The 19,328-nt window shown below is 32.8% G+C and overlaps 1 protein-coding gene across 3 annotated transcripts in view; it reads left to right on the forward strand.

The window, feature by feature from the left end:
- Positions 1 to 19,328, forward strand: part of hth (Meis homeobox homothorax) — a 101,708-nt gene that overhangs the window by 17,810 nt on the left and 64,570 nt on the right. For all 3 annotated transcript variants that reach the window (XM_015511417.2, XM_015511416.2, XM_015511419.2), the window contains exons 5-7: positions 2,125 to 2,175; positions 2,791 to 3,045; positions 16,798 to 16,927. In XM_015511417.2, coding sequence (XP_015366903.2) covers positions 2,125 to 2,175; positions 2,791 to 3,045; positions 16,798 to 16,927 — 436 coding nt within the window. The remainder of the gene's footprint in view (positions 1 to 2,124; positions 2,176 to 2,790; positions 3,046 to 16,797; positions 16,928 to 19,328) is intronic.

The following is a 19,328-nucleotide window of genomic DNA, read 5'->3' on the forward strand; positions in this document are numbered from 1 at the left end:
TAACAGCTATAGTCGACAGACCGACCTGTAGTAGAGGGTGTGTCGAATTCGTGGAAGGTGTTCGCCGACTCTCTTTCCAAGAAGTGAAAAAAAAATGAAATGAAATGATGTTATGTATATCCCTCCGATGCACAAAGCTTATAATATAAAATCACACACAACACACACACGCTACGGTTAGTAGGTAGTTGTATAGTGTATAGTTGTTGGCTACGGTTCGTTATTATAAATGTACCATCATCATTTTGTTGGCATTCGATCAATTAAACGTATTATTAATAGAGTTTTTAATTTTAGACCAACAGCGTCGTGTTGTATTTAATATACTTACTATATATTATAATACTCATATATAATATCGTATAAGTACGTTATTATAGTTTTTTCCGTCAATTCTTTTTCCATTGCATTATTATGATTGTTCGCCGCCATTTTCACGTTTTTAATACACTGTATAATATTAATAAATATAAAAATAAAATAAAATATGGTCTCCAACTCACGAGAGTCCCAAAGGGCAAAGTGGCAGCGGTGCTCACAAATAGCTTATAATTAAAAAATATGTGGCAGCGATTGTAAACCGGTTTACCTGGACAATGGGAGTCTGGTGAACATATACTAATATATATATATATATATATATACTTATATATAATAATAATAAATTATATACATACATATACATGTAATATATATATTTATATATGGGGTTCTTCTGATTTTTCTTGCATTTGAATCAAAACGAGAATGACATAGGTACACGTTTTAATTATGATTATATTATTAATTATTATATTTTTTAATGAATAAATCTTCTCGCCTTAATAATTTAAATACTTTAACCATTTTTCATAAAATGTTGTTATAACCATACTTATGTTTGTTTTTGTTGTTCATTTGTTTATTATTGTAATAGTACTAATAGATTTGTATCGTTAAAACTTATTAGGTTATTAAAATATTTATTAATTCCTAAAAACTAGTGATCAACTACATTTTATTATTTAATATTCAGGTTTATCGTAATTATTACAAATTGTAGTATAGCGTATTTCTACTATAATATAGTATGTATATTATTCAGGTGGACCTATAACATATATTTCTTTATAAATATTATAGTACATAATAATACACAATCAAAATTGTTTAATGAAAAACTATTTTAACTGTTTGACCTCCATTTCCACTACTATATACATATAGTTAAGCATTTGTGCATATTTTATTTTTTATTAATTTCATAAAAAAATTTTATAAATGGATATATAATTTAATTATTAACAATACGTACAAAAGCATCAGTCATTAAACATCTTCTACACGCAAGAATCGACGATAACGTTAATTAATTATAACTACCGAACGCCAAACCATGCGTCGATATAATCGCGGATTAAATAAAAAACGACCAACATGACGTACACTACATATAAATCAAAAATAACGTTTCAATTTGTAACAAGAGTAGTAAGGAGGAGGACGGCAACAGCGACGGCGATATGAATTATAGTCTCTTGGTGGTAAGAGTGTGTGTGTGTGTGTGCGTGCGTGTGTGTTAGTGTGTTACTCTATACGGCAGGTCTCATATACCTATGAAGTCATGTTCGTCATCATTACCTTTTTACGGATAGTGATAGTTTAATATTTACTAAAAATTAAATGAAAAAATATTAACTATTATTTAGCCTCTTATGTATAAATATTATATGTATATGTATATATATATATATATATTCGTATAAATTAGTTATATTATAATGCAGAAAAAAACTAGTCATTCTTGTTATCGTGTTAAATGGTGAAATAAGCTACAAAAATTTATAAATAAATTTAAAATCATCTCAAATTTTAAAACTATTTATTGTACACTTCTTTATTATTACTAATTACTATGTTACTACTACTAGGTAGTACTAGTTACTTACACCTACCTCGATATGTCTATATACTAGTATACTACACTCTACAACTTCTACTATTTCAACTATTATAGGAACTATATAGAACTACTACTATAACTACTACTATTACGTAACTAGTGTTACTACTGGGCGTGATTTATTATAAGTGTAAAAAAAATGTTTAACGACTAATAAATCATTAAATATGTCTTTTTTACAGATGGTGCAAGCAATTCAGGTGTTACGGTTTCATCTATTGGAGTTGGAAAAAGTAAGTATTTAATTAGAATAAATATGAACGTATAACGTACAATAAATTAGAGTAGTTGTAAGTATAATTTATGAGCGTTTAAAAAAATCTAATGTAGTTTGTACATCGTACATATCTATGATTTCAGTAAAAAAAAGACTACAATGAGTTCTATGATAAATATTTTTGAGGTTTTTGCACCGATAATGACGATAGTCAACTATTTTATTATTATTTTTTTTTTATACATACGTGTAACGTATTCTCTATACCTATTTATATATATATATATTATTATAACATAATAATATTACTCGTCTTATATATGACGGTGTGGTCTAACCATGAAATGTGACCGATCTGCAACGGCCGTGGTAACATTACACCATCATACACATGTGTTTCTTATTTTATTTTATTTTATTTTTTTTTGGAAAATTCTTCATAATCCTCCGTAACTAACGGCCCTTCGTCACGTATACATATGTGTGCGTGTGTATGCCTGCCCGCTGTCGCAATATCGTGCGAAATATTATTACGATAACGGTACACGTACTAGTGAATAATAATAATAGAAGATATACGTATTTTTATAATATACTAGTATACGTTTATAAATATAATTTTTTCTGACAGGTTCATGAACTGTGTGACAACTTTTGTCATCGTTATATCAGTTGCTTGAAGGGAAAAATGCCAATTGATCTCGTAATCGACGAACGGGATTCGTCGTCGTCAGCGTCCGCAGCAGCAGCTGGTGGAGGTGGTGGAAAGTCCATGTCTGAACTTGGAGGCTTGGGCGGTCTAGGGGGCGCTACGAACGGCAATAACGACGGACGTAGTAACGCGGATTCAACATCACACACAGACGGGGCGAGTACGCCAGACGTTGTGAGTACATAAATCATTTGATAATAGTATATAATAGGTTTGATATCGGTACTATATATTCGTACCCGTTTTAAGAGAAATAATATGGGTCACCCATGTCGGTACCTACTGCTATTATGTTGCATCGATTACTACAGGCCGCAGTTGATAGTGGGGGATCTTGAATCTATACAGATCTGTTTTTAGGTCTTTTAGTACTAGGTTCATTGATTAAAAATATTAATACTTACCTAACACATATATTATCTTCTTAGAATTGCTCGTAACAAAACGTTTGCAATGATTATTATGTATTTGAATGCAGCAGATACGTTTATAAATAGTAAAATTGATTTCGCCGCTTTTTTTTTGTTGGTATTGGCGACAATGTTTAACGCGTATTAACACGTATATATAATATATGTAATAATATTATATGCAGCCGTCGCCGACGCGTTCTCCTCGTGTCACTGCACGGTACCTATATGTAGAACCGCCACGTTTTTGTTGTTGGGAGGACCGATGTGTTACTATTACTATATGTAATAACGCATATATAGGGGGACCACCACGCTCACACATGCACACACACACACAAACACACATGTACATGTATAGTCACTGGGTTATAACAAATACAATAATAGGCATATATACTTACACATGCTTGCTGAGGGTGGGTTAGGAGGGTGCAGAGTTGCGCGTGAAACGGAATAATAATAATATAAAAAAAGTTGAGAATTTGCGCGCGTTTGAGAGCATTGTAACACCACCAGTATATATGTATATGTATACACACCGGGTGCGGCCGTGGCTTCTGTATTATATACACACTACGTGTATTATACCGGCCGAGGCCCCCGTCCGCGCCCCCCTTCCACTCGTGTGTATACGTTTTTTTTTTGGGGTGCGAGCGAAAAACTCCTCGTCGTCAGTGGTGGCTCAGGAGATGGGTTTTTACTGCCGCTGCTGGTAATTGGTGTCAATTCGACGGGCGACCATCATTCACACCACCACCACCACCGTCACACCATACATACGCGTATATATCCATCCCCTTCGCGCCCCTTCACCATTCGGCAAACCGACGAGGGTATACTACTGCTTCACTACTACAATAATAGTAATAATGACGACGTCGACAGGGGGAAATCGGTTTTTTTATTATTATTATTATTATTCGGCTTACACACGTGGTACATCATTGTGTTTTCTGTCTGCTGTCTTTCTGGTTCGCAATCGTCAGACTAGTTTACACGGGCATAAAAAAACGCCAGCGTCGTGGGTAGGATCTCAATGTCGTAGGTATTATATTATTATATACGGTGGGCTAACGAAATTGTTATTAAAAAGGGCTAGCATTTTACCGAGGCCTATCGACAGAGAGGGCTCTTGTCTTTTGCAGTATTGATATGAAATCCTAGAATATTTTCGAAAAGACAACAAATTATATTCGCCGCATTGAATTTTAAACAAGTATTATGTTAAATTGAAAAAAAATTGTAAATTATAATATATAATATATATTTTAACAGCTGATTAGAAATATTATATTATTATAATTAATCATAAATTCCATTCCTTCAGAGCTGGTTATAAAGTCGCTGTATATACATGCTTAGATATAATTTCTAAAACCATTTTTTTATCGTATTATTGTATATAATTATCATGCATAACTATTTAACGTTTTCTAGTAGATATTAATATTTTTTTTAGAAAAATTATTCTGGATACTCGTGCTAGTATATAATATATATTTTTATAATTATATCACCAGCTGCATGATATTATACCATAGTGATGTGTTTGATGTGTGTACCAGTGCTATATACACATAATTTTGCGCGCCTTGAGTATGAACCTACTCGCGTATGACTATAGTTAGTTTTTAGACAAAGACACACGGAACGCTATTTATATATTCATCCGTCGTACATGTGCGCGGGGTGGCGGCAGCGGCGGCGGGACATGGCTATTTGGGTTTTTGAACCGCCAAATGAACGAACAGTACCCATAGACACTACTGACTAGAGAGGAGATATTTCCGTGAAACCGAATGCCAACGAACGCTCCATACTAACGCTACGCGTGCTCGTGTATTCCGAGATGAGCCACAATGTGACATCGTATATTTTCATCTCGCATTAATGTACAGATAAATCAGCGGCCCACCACCGTATATATTATATAATATATCTTATAATGCACATAAAATGTATAAGTGTGTGTGTGTGTGTGTATACACGATGATAAACACGTACGCGTGTTATCGCGATCATCACGGTTTATTCAAGTAGTGTCTGTTACAGCACTTGACTAGGAGGCGGTTTGTTGACGAAACGCGTCCGTTCAAGTATCAACGACGATGATGCTATAACGAAGTAATGAATTCGACTGTATAGGTTTATTTTTTACTTGCTAGAATTATTGTCGACGACCGACGTCGTCCAGACGCATAAACGTTGGAACTTTTATAAGTTTTAACCGATTGCTTAAACCCGCCTTGGTGTCATAATATACAGCAAGTTTCAGTGGACCGTTAAAGAGTCTCGTTATCGAATCCAATTTTTGTCATCGTATAATATATTACATAGCGTACGGTAATTTTAGATTTGATTTAATAAAAACGTGTGGGACATTCAGTTATTGACGGTTGCTGTACGTTTCATACTATTGCGATGGAAACGAGTCGCGCGGTTAACCAACGCGTTTTGAAGTATTTATAACTTAAAGGTAATGGCATGGAATTGTGTAATATGATAATCTTCGTGCCCCAACTTTGGACAAATGAATCTCTCGTAGGGTGGTTGATATATTGGTGTAATTTCGTTATATGCGCGCCCTACTCAACGTGTGTCATTTTTTTCATTTGAGTGACTGCTCGCTCTCGGCGCTTTTATTCGTCGTTGTCAGTGAATTATTTCATTATATCGCCATCACCACTAAATATAATTCTATTATTTCAATTATTTCAATTACTTTGACATCGCTGTCCCGAAAATGATTTTTTAAGAAAAGCAGTTTAAGTGGAAAAAATAAAGTAATATCGTTATGTACTAATATAATACTATGCATACTTACTTAATACTGCATCCAAAGTTTCAAATGAAATTAATTTATAATACAACTAAAACAATTTCAATTGCGATTACATTTTATTTCGTGCCATTTTTTTTTTGCTCTGAACAATTAATTAACATAGCTATCTAATTATCAATAAAAAAAATGAAACAAAATTACTTTTTGGTTAAAATTTTAAACAAACACTAAAAATCTATTATTTAACTTGTTATACCTATAATTATTGTACAACGTAATTGCTATAGGTCGGTGTAAACTCGCTTATAAAACGTGGAGCATACATTCGTGCTGAAATATTAATTACACTACGCGTATTTTTGGCGCGATAAAACGTTCTTATTTCTGGGTGATAATAATACCTTACAATAAAAATAAAATACCTACTATATATGATACTAATGATATACAGTTTCAAAATACTCTAGTGTAATTTAATGCGGTGACGAACGTTGTCTGCAGTGTTACTATACGTAATTAGATAATGTACAGCAAACGGGGAGGTATGGTGAAATAATAATAATAAATGCACACATCTATCCACCCCGATACACACACACATAATAGGATTTGTAGCCAGACGGTGGTGTTTTTCACTTTGCTCAATTGCTCGTCGTGCCGCCGCCGCTATAGATGTTGTCAATAGTTAATGATAAAAGGGAGCGCGACGCTTAACGTATATTTCCCCCCGCGCGTAATTAGACGTGTATATCGCGTATGTATCGTTGTGTTTCTCTCTGGCCACCATCAAATCCAACCCTGCCCACACGTCCCGACATGATGGACTGCAGGAGGCACACAAGCTGCAGCACGATCGTCGTCCGGCTAGCCAGCCAGTTAGTACGCCAACCAGCCCACCTACATGACACACGCACACTACATACCACATGCACTGTCGCCGCCGCTGTAATCCGATTAGGTTAATCGCCATTGCCGGTCGATTAACCTAAAGTAAACTGAATGTGCTTGACGTGGACAACTAGGGTTTCGCTGCTCGTCGTGCTTTCATGATACTATTCCTTAATAATATGTCACGGTTATACCTGTATACCGGTAGTGGCGTCGAGTCTGTTCATAAAAATAATTTTATTCTAACTTAAGTTAATATTTACTTTTATTTTAAGTCCCATAATGTAATGCTGAAATATTAATGTATTTAATTTTTCTTTTTGATAGAATTTAGTGCAATATCAATACTTAAGTGTAGTATGAATATGTATATATAATATGTATATATTATTTCATACACCAATATTATAAATCATCAAATTATTTGAAAATTACTTAAACCGAATAGTGCTATTAAGTTTGTTTTTAATATTATGTATTATTTATGAAACGTGGTAATATTGATATATTTATACTTATAAAATGTATACTAAAAGTATTAATTTAAATATAGATAATATATACTTTTATTCACACACAATCTATAAAATACGTGCATATTATATATGTAGTTCAAATGATGCACCATATTCAAGTATGTACTTACTCGAAACCACTTTAATTTATCAGTCAATTTTTAGTTTTTATGAAAACCACTTCATCGCCGTTCGTTTTTCTATTTTAGTTATTTACCCATTACAATTAAATTATTCAGATCTGTGTCGTGTTTTCGTTTCATAATTTTATATATCCGTAGTAGGTACAACGACACTAAAATGTCGCCCAAATTCTAATTTTAATTCAGATAATAAGTTATGTGTATTTTTTTGTCTTTAGTTTGAACACGCATACACTTTGTGAGTTCAATGTTAGAAATGAAAACATCAGTAAGTAATATGTAGGAAACATATGTGGTTAACTGCAGCAGCCCTTGAGACGTATACTGATGCAATCGTCGTCGTGTGAAAATATATTATGTGAAAAATATATTTAACACGCGCATACGGTTTTAGGCCCCCAATAGTTAGTGAAAAGGGTGTGATGATGCCAAAAAAAGAACACCGAGCGAAGGCGAGACTTTGTATATACACTCACCGTATATATCGTATAGGACTGACATACACGCTATCTGGTCACAGTGATGTATATATTTTTAAAAATTCAACAGCTGCTAAATATGTCAACACTATGTATGTGTATACGTATATAGTATATACATACGTATCCATGCACTAACACACAATATATATAATAATTATAAAAAAATATTTAATCAAGGGTTGCGGTGAGATATTTCTATAATGATGTTAAATTCGAATCCCGAAACGTTAATTGCAGCAGTATGTCATTAAAAAATTATATTATGTGTGTATATATAACTTACAAGACATTTGTATTGATTTTAGAAATGTAAGTCTGTTTTTTAAACTATAATTTATTATTATATAATATTATATAATTTTGTAATGATACAACAAGGTATATTTAGGAAGAGATAATAAGCTCTATAAAGTATATAAACGTAATGTAGCTTCATATTTTTATCGTGTGCGTTCCAACTGTAAAATATACAATTTTCTCTCGATTATTTAATTAAGTACATAACCCGGTGCAAAATAGATAGTAATAAAGCAATAAACTGAGGTCGTCACGATATAATGCCATCAATATAATAATATGTAGGAACATCGGCAGTAAAAAAACGTTTAAAGAGTCTACGCGCGCGCGTGTAATGTCTTTTTAACAGCAGCCAGGGCAGTCGTCGTTTACAAATAGTACACGAACACACTGTAATCTGCATTAAATTGTATACGTTCGGTTAAACGAATATAATCAATGCGCAGGCGGTAACGTGATAAATATGAAATTATATACTCATCATAATGATATTACGTTCCGGGGTACCTTTGCCTATGTAGGCCTATTATATATTGTTTATACTTTTTGAAAACAACTGTTTGGCCATTCTATATTATTATTCTTTAAAATATAGTAATAATATTTTCAGTTAACACTTTTCGTGACAATGCAAAGTTTTTAATTCAATTCACCAAAAGTTAGTTGTATATTTATATACGTAGGTACCTGCAGAGGTTTAAATATTTTATTACTCGGTATATTGTATATATATATAGTGTGTACTGCCCCTCAAAACGATGACGATGGCGTGACGGCCGTGCGGGGTTTACCCTAAATTATGCACCGCGTTCATACGGTTATTTCTTTTTTATTTTCGGTTTTATTTTATTTTATTTTTATTTTTTGGTGCCGTTATATAGTATATTGAAATCGGTCGTAGCGCCTATTTTTCTCCCCTAGCATGCACATGTATAAACACACATGCACACATACTAGAGTTTATTTTTTATTTATCATTGTTGTTGGTTGTTGTTTTCGTTATTTTTGGACCAACAACAGCAACGGTGTTGTATGAAAATCAAATGTCATTGTTTAGTTTTAAAAAATTTAATGTGTGTTAAATATATGTAAGTGTTATACTATTACAGATTACAAGCATATGATAAATTTTGTAACTCAGTCTCTATATTGTTTTAATATTATAGTGCTTCTATCGTCGGCGTCTAAGTCGTTAATCGATTTGTTAAGCGCGTATATTTTAAAACCATAATAATTGCAGTGTTAGGTAACGAAGAGCGGATACCACCAGTAACCATATTATTATTATTCATGTGTAAAGTAGCGACGAGACGAGAGAAAAAAATCCAATGTCACATCAATAAAATAAAGACATGTAGTTGAGAATTGTTTCAGTTGTTTCGCCGGCAGTCGCACTTCTGCAAAATGTGATACTATACCGAATGAAAAAAATGTGCATGAAAAAAATCCAACAGTTAGCGGACACCACTTAAAAAGAAAACAGTGTGTATATTAATATGTGTATGTGCAGGTAGTAGACTGGGTCGTTGAAAAAATGCACAACGCATCGGTAGCAATTAAAAACAATGATGATTCGAAAAACGACGACGCGCTATATAAGCATACAACTGATGTATTTATATATATTGGTCCTGGTGATAGCTGGTCGCTATGCCGGCGGTGTGATCTATACAACAATGAAGAATGTAGAGGAATGCGTTGCTGGCACTGCAGATGTTTGTATATACGGTCGAGATCAATCTCTTATTTGGCGTTTCCCATTATATTGCTCAACTGGTCGATATATGTTTTATGTGTGTATACTAATTGAACGATTAAAAAAAAAATCAATGTATATATAACCCAACCATGACGTGGCGTGGGTCAGGTGGTTGTGTGGTTTAATCGATCTTGGATTTCGAACGATTCGAATGTACCGCGCGTACGCGACCAACACGTGATGGCGTCTGTGTTCACATTATAATGTGTGATACGATTGTATATACGAATTGACGATAAATAATATGCGTTGACAAACGAAAAGAGAAAAATACAAAGAACGATAATTATTATAATTGCTCAAATAGACAAATTCCAAAATTAATAACATAGTACACCTTGGTAAACAAACAACGATTCGTTATTTCAGATTTTTTTCACGTGTCACACCACTCACCATCCACGACTGTGTTAATATTATTTACGACCGTTTAACACAACACTTGCGTGAGTGACTATGGTGGCGGAGGCGATGCCGCCGAAATATTAATCAACCGCCAGAACGACGCGCATTATTTGTTCGCGCGCTCGCTTGGTCTGTATCTCCGTGTCAATATAGATTCCATCGCCGCAGCAGCTGTGCTAATAATAATACGATATTTGCAGTTGTCGCATCGCGCGCATGTAAACTGACGAAACGAATATATTTAATGCGACGATTATATTTTCTCTCTACTGCTTCACCGCCAGCCCGTTAATATGGTGATTTCTTTTATTTTTATTTCATTTTGAAAAACAATACGAGTAGTTACCTCTTTTGAGATTTCGATATTATTAGGTACTACATGGCTCTTCGTATCATCCTTATGTAATATATATCGTATTAGGAACATTCTGATTTATCATTTATTCTTCTTCTTTTGTCATCCCCATCGCCTCGAGTCTTAACAACTGCGAACGATGGCGTTGTAATGTTGTTACTACTGTAATGTGGATATTTACGCGTTCATTGATGAAGGGAGAAACTTCAGGTCATCGCATTGATATTAAATTATGAGTAAAGGTACAATATACTACGTCAGTCTTCGGGTTTTGTGTGTGGATTGGAACGCACGTGGATATGTAGTGGTGAAACAAAACAATATGCAAAACGAGATCACCGAAACAGACGCGTCTTGTTTTGTGTATACATATAATACAGATGCGTAATTAGGAATTTCAAAGGGGGGGATGTTATTCAAACTTAATTGACAAAACTAGTCACATACTATTAATAATTAATTTTACCTATACTTTATTGTACAAACGTATTACAACCACAACTCACAAGTGAATAGTTAATAGCTTAGAATAGGTAATAGTTCTCTAATTCTCTTATATAGGTAATATTATTAATATTAATAAAAAAAAATAAAAAATTTTTAAATTAACTTAATGCGTCGACCTTTTGAGGGAAGAGTATCTATTATTTCGTCTGTGGTTACGGCTAAATCTCGATGAATATTCATAACTGCTAAGCCATTCAAGCGATTTTCACCAGTTGTGTTTTTTACATATATGATGTCAAGCGTCGTAATGAGGAAAAAGACATTTCACTGCTTGCAGTTGTTACTGGTAAAGTAATCAATATTTGTGAAAGTCGATGAACATTCGGAAATATGTCTTCTTTGCAGTCAAAGAAGGCTTCAGTAGCATTTTTAGACTTTTAGGATTTTTAGGATATTTATGATTTTTGTTTTTTATTTGTTGATACCATATTGCACACTCACCTATTGCAGATATTTCATTAGCTTCAATATCTGAAGAATATGTCTTTAGAAGTTCTTTGAATTCGGTCTCGAGTAAACAATAAAACGACATAGAATGGTCTAAAAATAATAATTAATGTCGGGTCCCGGTTTAAGTGCCTTACATTATAAAACATAGTATACCGTGGCTGAGGGGGGGGGTTGTTACTACACCTGTAACCCCCCCCCCCTTGGATACGCGCCTGATATAATATGATATATATATACATATACTAGCCGTTTCGACATAACACCGCAGTTGAACTTTGTTATGTATTATATATATGCCGTGCTTCTCTCCGCAGACGATATTCGTATATTTGTGTGTATTTGTGCGAGTGAGCACGCGTACGCGTGTGTGTGGGAAAACATTGCTCTCGCGGGGAGGCAGGAAGTAAGCATGTACGTGGCACGCGCGCGCATGTAGCCAAAGAATTATTTGTATTATTATTTATTTCTGCCATGGTTGCTGTGCGTCTGCAACGGACGTGTCTGCCTGTGTTCTGCGACTGACAGCGGTGACGGTGGACACGCGCCGGTCGGCCGGCCAACCCTCCGCCCATACACCGACTATAACTTCTGTTTATATATATATACATACTAGTGTTTGTCGAGGATTTTTATTTTTATTATTATTATTTTTCCTGTTGTTTATGACACCGCTTGATATTAAATTTCACTCGGTAATGTTAGTCGTGATTATTATTATTATAATTACTATTCCTTGCAAATAATACAGAAATTATACCAAAATCTAATTTAGACATATTTTCAATAATATTATGAATTATATATTTATATGTTTCAAGCATTTTTTTTTTTTTTTTGGTTCTCTTGAAGTATAATATGTATAATATATTATTATATGACGGTAAAAACAACTTTGTCGTCGTCGAAAACATTTTGTGTTGTTTATTCAACGATATTAAAAGAAGAGAACGCATGTAAATGATATTATAATTTATTTAGTTAAATCCCGGTGCACGAAGAATAAACATTGAAAGACGGCGGGTAAAAAACTGGAAAAGAAAAAACAACATAGAGATACGTGGCGAGTACATGACGTGTTTATCAAACTATTAGGCAGCACCTCTTCTGTTCTCTGTTTCGATTACGCATCACGGACTGAGTACATTTTACAACTGCAGGCTTTAAATAATTCATATATTATGTGACACTAGTGAAAGATATAGAAAAGCACTAGCTGCAAAAGAAACCGAAAAGAAGAAACGATAGCGGGTTTGTACATACTATATTATACGTACACACTATACGCGTCGAGTGTCAATCATTAATTTGGCAAGAGAAAACGCCCATCGTGGAGTAAAAAACAGAATACCGAACGACCATGAAAAATGTATACTGCAACTACGCGACCACGATAGATATATGTCTAGTTAGAAGCTAACGGTGCACAGCAGACCACCGAACTCATACAATTTTCATAAGTAGCAGAGTTGCGATACCCATGAGACCTGCATATGTGTTGTGTGTACGGTAGAATTGAGTTGTCAAAGTGTATAGATACGAAGGATAAAACAGGGTAAAAGACGAGTGAAACATGATTGTGTTCTATAACACTTGCCGTTTTTATTATTTTTTCATCTCAGTAATTTTGATAAGACATGTCTAAGGGTAAGGAAATACCGTGGGTTTTTGTTGACTTTATTTTTTGTTACAATTGGTGATAGTGTTATTATAAAAATATATATATACTTAAGGTAATTATATAATTGAAATAAAAGTGATAGAACATAAATAATAGTTGCATCAGTGTGTTCGAGTAAGGATAACTTTGACAGAATACTTGGCTAGAAGCTGTAAGTGACATTTATGATTGAATCAATGAGTAATATATTGATATTAGAAAACGACTGATATTGTATCTCTTCAGAAAATATGAGTGGCTAAGGGTTTATGAGTGTGAGGAGTAGTTATTTAATTAATCATCAACTATTACAATTTTTTTTGTACTATTATCGCTTCTTGAAAAACATTGAAATTGACTCTTACCTACTCATTTTTCCTTGAACAATTCAGTACATTTATATGGGTCAATATTTTTGTACAATTTATGATTTAACGTAATTTTCTTAGAACTTTCTGTAAATACTAATTATTGAAATTAACGGAAATGAGAGCAATAGCAAAATCATTTTTATACAAATACATTATGTTCGTAAAATATAAAAATTAAAACTCCATTGGTAATTTGCCTATTCACATTAGCTTTGTGAAAGTACCTACCTACTTAAAATAAAGTAAGGTAAATTTATTTAAAATATTTAAATGCTGTTTATTGGTCTGGGCCGTTGCTTAAACCGGTTGTCTCCATATAAAGTACGAATTTCATATTATATTATAATACAATTTCAGTGGTGTTAGTTTGCTCGAACAAAAGTGGTTTATGGAATAAAAAAAAAATATGGACACGAAAAAACTATAACAATGGTTGCAGTGAACCGACAACTCGCACAAAGACAATAGCGTAGTATATAAAATGAAATATGTTTTTACAGTTCCTGTCGTCAATCGAAAATAAAATAATTCTGCGGTTTTTCATTTTTAATATATCATTATTTGCCTAAAGCGCATGTGTGGGAGGGCTTATGAAAAGACCGGAAGCAGAGTCTACACTGTTGTTACGGGATAGACCCTTTCGTTTTTCACAAACCTCAACCGTCGTCGTTCTATGTGAAATGAAAAAATATAAACAATTCTCGTCGTTGGTACACTGGTGGCAGTTATGGCAAATTCATTCTTTCTTCATAATAATACTTAAAATATGCCGGAAGTAAATATACACCTGGGAATCCGTTTAGTCTAACCCTTAAAAATCTCCGATAAACTACTTGTGTATGTATGTATGTATGTATGTATGTGAGAGCGAAAGAGATAGATAAGAGAAAGAGAGAGAGTGAGAGAGTATAGTAAGAAAAATGTATATATGGTTCTCGTTATTTCTGAAAAAAAATTAAACATGTATATTTGGCAGAATGTAACGGAAACACGCATATAGCCGGCGTTACAAGAAATACTACGGTTTGTGGGTGTGCTGAACACCCCGCGTGTTAAAAATCTATCGACATGTGTGCACATTGCTGTTTCCGCCTTTACGGTATATTCTCATCCCTCCTCTCTCCTTTATTCATAGTCGTTACTTCACGTCACACCACAAAGTGCCAAGAAGAACACGCAACCGTCGTAATTTCTTTAATATACCTACCACTTGTATTGCCATCATGAATCATGATACGTTGAATTAAAACTACATAATTATATATTATACATGCGCGTATACTGATGGCATTTAACTTCACTAACTATATAGACTAACGAAAATCACTGGTAAGTTGTATTGTTATTGTGTATGCGCATATAATGCTATTATTTAATATAAAGAGTGTATAATTGGACACGCTTATATGCCTCGGAGGCGACAATAGTTTCAGCAAGCATGCGAAATCCATAAGTTATTCCGAAAAACAAACGTTAGTGTGAGTAAGATGGTTGTTTATACAATAAATGATGAAACCTTCCGAAGTTTAACACTAACATGTGATGTATAGGTGTATATATATTAAAATATTATTAATTATTTTAAACGTATATGTAATCAGTAGTTATTGACAAATAATATTCAAATTGTATTCTTTACACATATTTTATTATATATTATAATAATTGACTCAGTTAATGTAAAACTGACAGCTATGTCTAGTTTCATAATAATCATTGAATCAAGCTGTTATTTTTTTCATTCGCGCGCCCACATTACCTGGACACCTAATATAACGACACAGATCACGAGTAATAGTACTTACATGCAAAATCCATTACATGTTACTTAAAAATACTAACTGAAGAAAACCGGATTTCGTATAATTTTCCTAGATATACGTCGCTATATCTACATAGCGATTATAATACCGGTATATAATCCTTATGGAAAAACAAAATTAAATAAATATGTAGCCATACTGAGTTATCAAAAAATAACATCATGACAAAAAAAAAAAAAAAATTAAAAGTAAAAAGGATATCCTTATAACAGCAGTAGCAAGGTAAATGGATGGATTTTTGTTTTATCTGTGTACTCAGTAAATAATAATAAAAAAAATCATTATTTATTTTATGACGATTGCTTTGGGTGTTATAATACCTTTTCCCCAACGTTTCATTTATATAGTAGTCAGTCGTTAGTAAACAATAAACACTCATACATATTATAACAAATATTTGTCTGCGATAAGATAATAAATTATGTTACAATGTGTGTACAGTAAAAAAATATTTACTATAATTTAAATACAATTACTATATTGTATTTTTAAATATTTTTTGGTTAAGGGAAAGAAGAAGTTAGTTCTAATTTACTTTATTTTATAATTTGGTATATTCCTATAATGGCAGTAACGGTTATTAATATTTAATCAAATAATATTAAAAATAATAATAATAAAAAATATGAAGAATTATTGACATTTTAGGGTCACTAGGACGTCATGGGTATGCAAGAGAGGGAACGAGAATATTATTCCTTAGAGGATGGTATTCCCTACAACGATGAGGAAACATTACGAAATGTAGTAAGGGAAGCAGAAAAAGGTTACATTTGGGGCGGCAGTTGCAGCAGTAGTAGTACTATCATACGATTAAGTAGTAAAAGTATAGGAAGAAGGAAAGATCGTCGTATTTGATCCCATGGGAAACCGTGAAACTAAATATTATATTGCAACGGTGGCGGTTTTTGTATACATTTGTTAGTGGTTTTCTTCTACGAAAAACATATTACTCCATTACACAGTTAAAATTTGTGTCGTGTATACCTATTGATTATTTATACTTTTCTGAGAACTCTTACTTATTATTACTAAAACAACACGTTCTTTAATGCACACATTTCATTGATTTATTTCAGAGACCACCTTCGTCTTCACTGTCGTACGGTGGACACGGGAACGATGACCGATCTCCCGGTTCAGGAGGCACGCCTGGTCCGATGTCACAACAACCGGGATCGCAGCAAAGTCTCGACCATGGAGATCCTGGTAAGTGACGAATGTTTAATTTATATTATTATTTTTTTTTCTCCGGTAAGAAATATCACTTATCAGTAATACAAATAACATTTGAGGCGCCACTGCAAAGTTGTTCTCGTCCTGTATCTTGGGAGTTTTTGAACCCCTACGAAACGTTATTGTATCGTAACATGTTTACCTACGCGTGTATGTCACTTGAGCCTGGACACATATGTGATTCAAGTGCCATCATCTTGAGTGTTTGTCCTGCGTGTGTCCTTGTTGTTATTATATGAATGGGGGGGACAATCCCTATAACCAGAATATTATCATACTATTATAACCGTTTATTCCGATAATCATTGACGATGTACAATCTAAAATATAGATGTTTTTTTATATCAGTCTTCATCAGCGATCAGCATATTATTTCTGTGATAATATGTGAGGAGATTAACTAGAAATACGCTATCAATAAAGTGCCTCAATTATGTTTTAAAATATAGATTTTGTCGGACTGAATATTATAGTTTTATTTTTTAATTAACAATTACGAAATTCGAAAATGGAATATTATGTTGTTTTATATGCGCTTGGATTATTAGTATAACCAACTATTTTTTAGTTTATTTAACTTCAGTTATATGGCCAAATGAATAAAATTATTAACATTATATATTTATAAAGTCAATATGGTTACACGAAATACAATTTTAAATTACATATTTTAATCTTGTATTTTTATAAAAACTATTAATAATTATTACTTAAACAAATTAGTCTATTGCAACAATTCATTAATAAATCTAGTTCTAAATAATATTTTTGATTTATATGATAAATTTAATTTAGGAATACAGAAATTAACAAAAAACGGATTGCCTTTATAACATTATGCATAAAATAAATAAAGTATTATACATTTATGTTTTTAATTTAAACAATATTTTTGTACTTTGGGCCGAGTTCTTGGCAAAAAAAAAAAAAATGGAAAAAACAATAATTTTAAATGGCAATCATATAATTTATATGAATTGTATTGTTTAATATTTAAATAAATTTCATTTTATGTTAAGAAGTTGAGCATTCAGCCGTTTAATATGTTCCGACACATCACCGTTGAAATACCAACAATTCTAGTACCACTGTCTACCTAAAAGCAGAAAAGCGTAAAATAATTTCGATGTAATATTAAAGGTTTAACTTAAACTCATCTTAGTGGCTGTTTTCAACAGGGACAAGGGGTGGTTTTGAGAGTATTTCACATGTTGCTGCTTGATATTGGTATAAAAGGAGGAAGGTGGTGGAAACTTTTAGACGCCGCAGTGGGAAAACAAACTTTCCCATCTTCTTAAAAGGTTTTCTCTTTGCTCGCTTTGCAGTTCGGTTGCTGTCTTAATACTAGTATTGCCGCCAGTTTATGGCGACGAAGGAAGCGGCAGGAGTGACGCCTTCATAATTTCAAGTTTTGTCTTCGTTGCACTTAAATGCAGAACTTGGTGTAATACTGAAAAATCATTTTATCGAGAAAAACTGAAATGTCACAATTTTTCCCTTCTTTTTTCGATTTAAAATGTTATGTACTTTTTTGCATATGGTATAGTCTAACAATGAAAATGGTCACTGTATATATTTGGAATTTTCGAACTTGTTTAAGTGTTCGGTGTATAACATTAGTTATTTTTTTACAATTGCTGCGTCAATAAAAGACATATAATATTATAATTTTTTAACTCAGGCTTATATATATTTTATTTATTTTGACGGATTAGGTTTATTAAAGTTTTATATATTTAATACTTATTAGTAAGTTATTGTTGCTTTTGTTATACAAAAAAAAAAAAAATAATAATAAAAAAATAAAGTAATAACAAAAAAATAATGATATTCGCAGCAGCAGTATAGGATGATGTTAGCCACTTTTTTTTCTTTATTTACTGATAAGTATTTTTAGTACGCCAGCCACCCCTGTCACTTGTCTCCCGCGGGATTAAATGAGAATATTAGACAGAGACGGCCTGGTCACGTGAAATCATGAATGGGTGGGTGGAAAATAACCACCACGTTTTTCTTGAAATTTGTGATCTAATTACTTTCACCTCCCCCTAAAGTCACTAAGTCTTATCACACATTTTTTACTTTCTAAAGGGGAAAAATAATGTTTCGCTTGAGCTTATTTCGTCGGTATTTTTTTTTCGTTTTATTATTGTCGTTTTATTCCTCCTCTATCAACATCTTTCCTTGCCATCAAATGTTACCCTTGGGATGCGATTTCAGAATGAAAAACAGCGGGGATATGACACCTTTTATTTTTTATAATGATTATAATATATTATAAGATGAAAACCTTCATAACACAACATTAAAACAAATATTAAACGATAATATGAAGAGTAGGTAGATCGATGTTTTTAAAATATAAAGTCTTTTA

The sequence above is a fragment of the Diuraphis noxia genome, unplaced genomic scaffold (assembly GCF_037042655.1).
Source record: "Diuraphis noxia isolate RWA-SAM2 unplaced genomic scaffold, SU_Dnox_SAM2 contig0001, whole genome shotgun sequence".
NCBI classification, from domain to species: Eukaryota; Metazoa; Arthropoda; class Insecta; order Hemiptera; family Aphididae; genus Diuraphis; species Diuraphis noxia.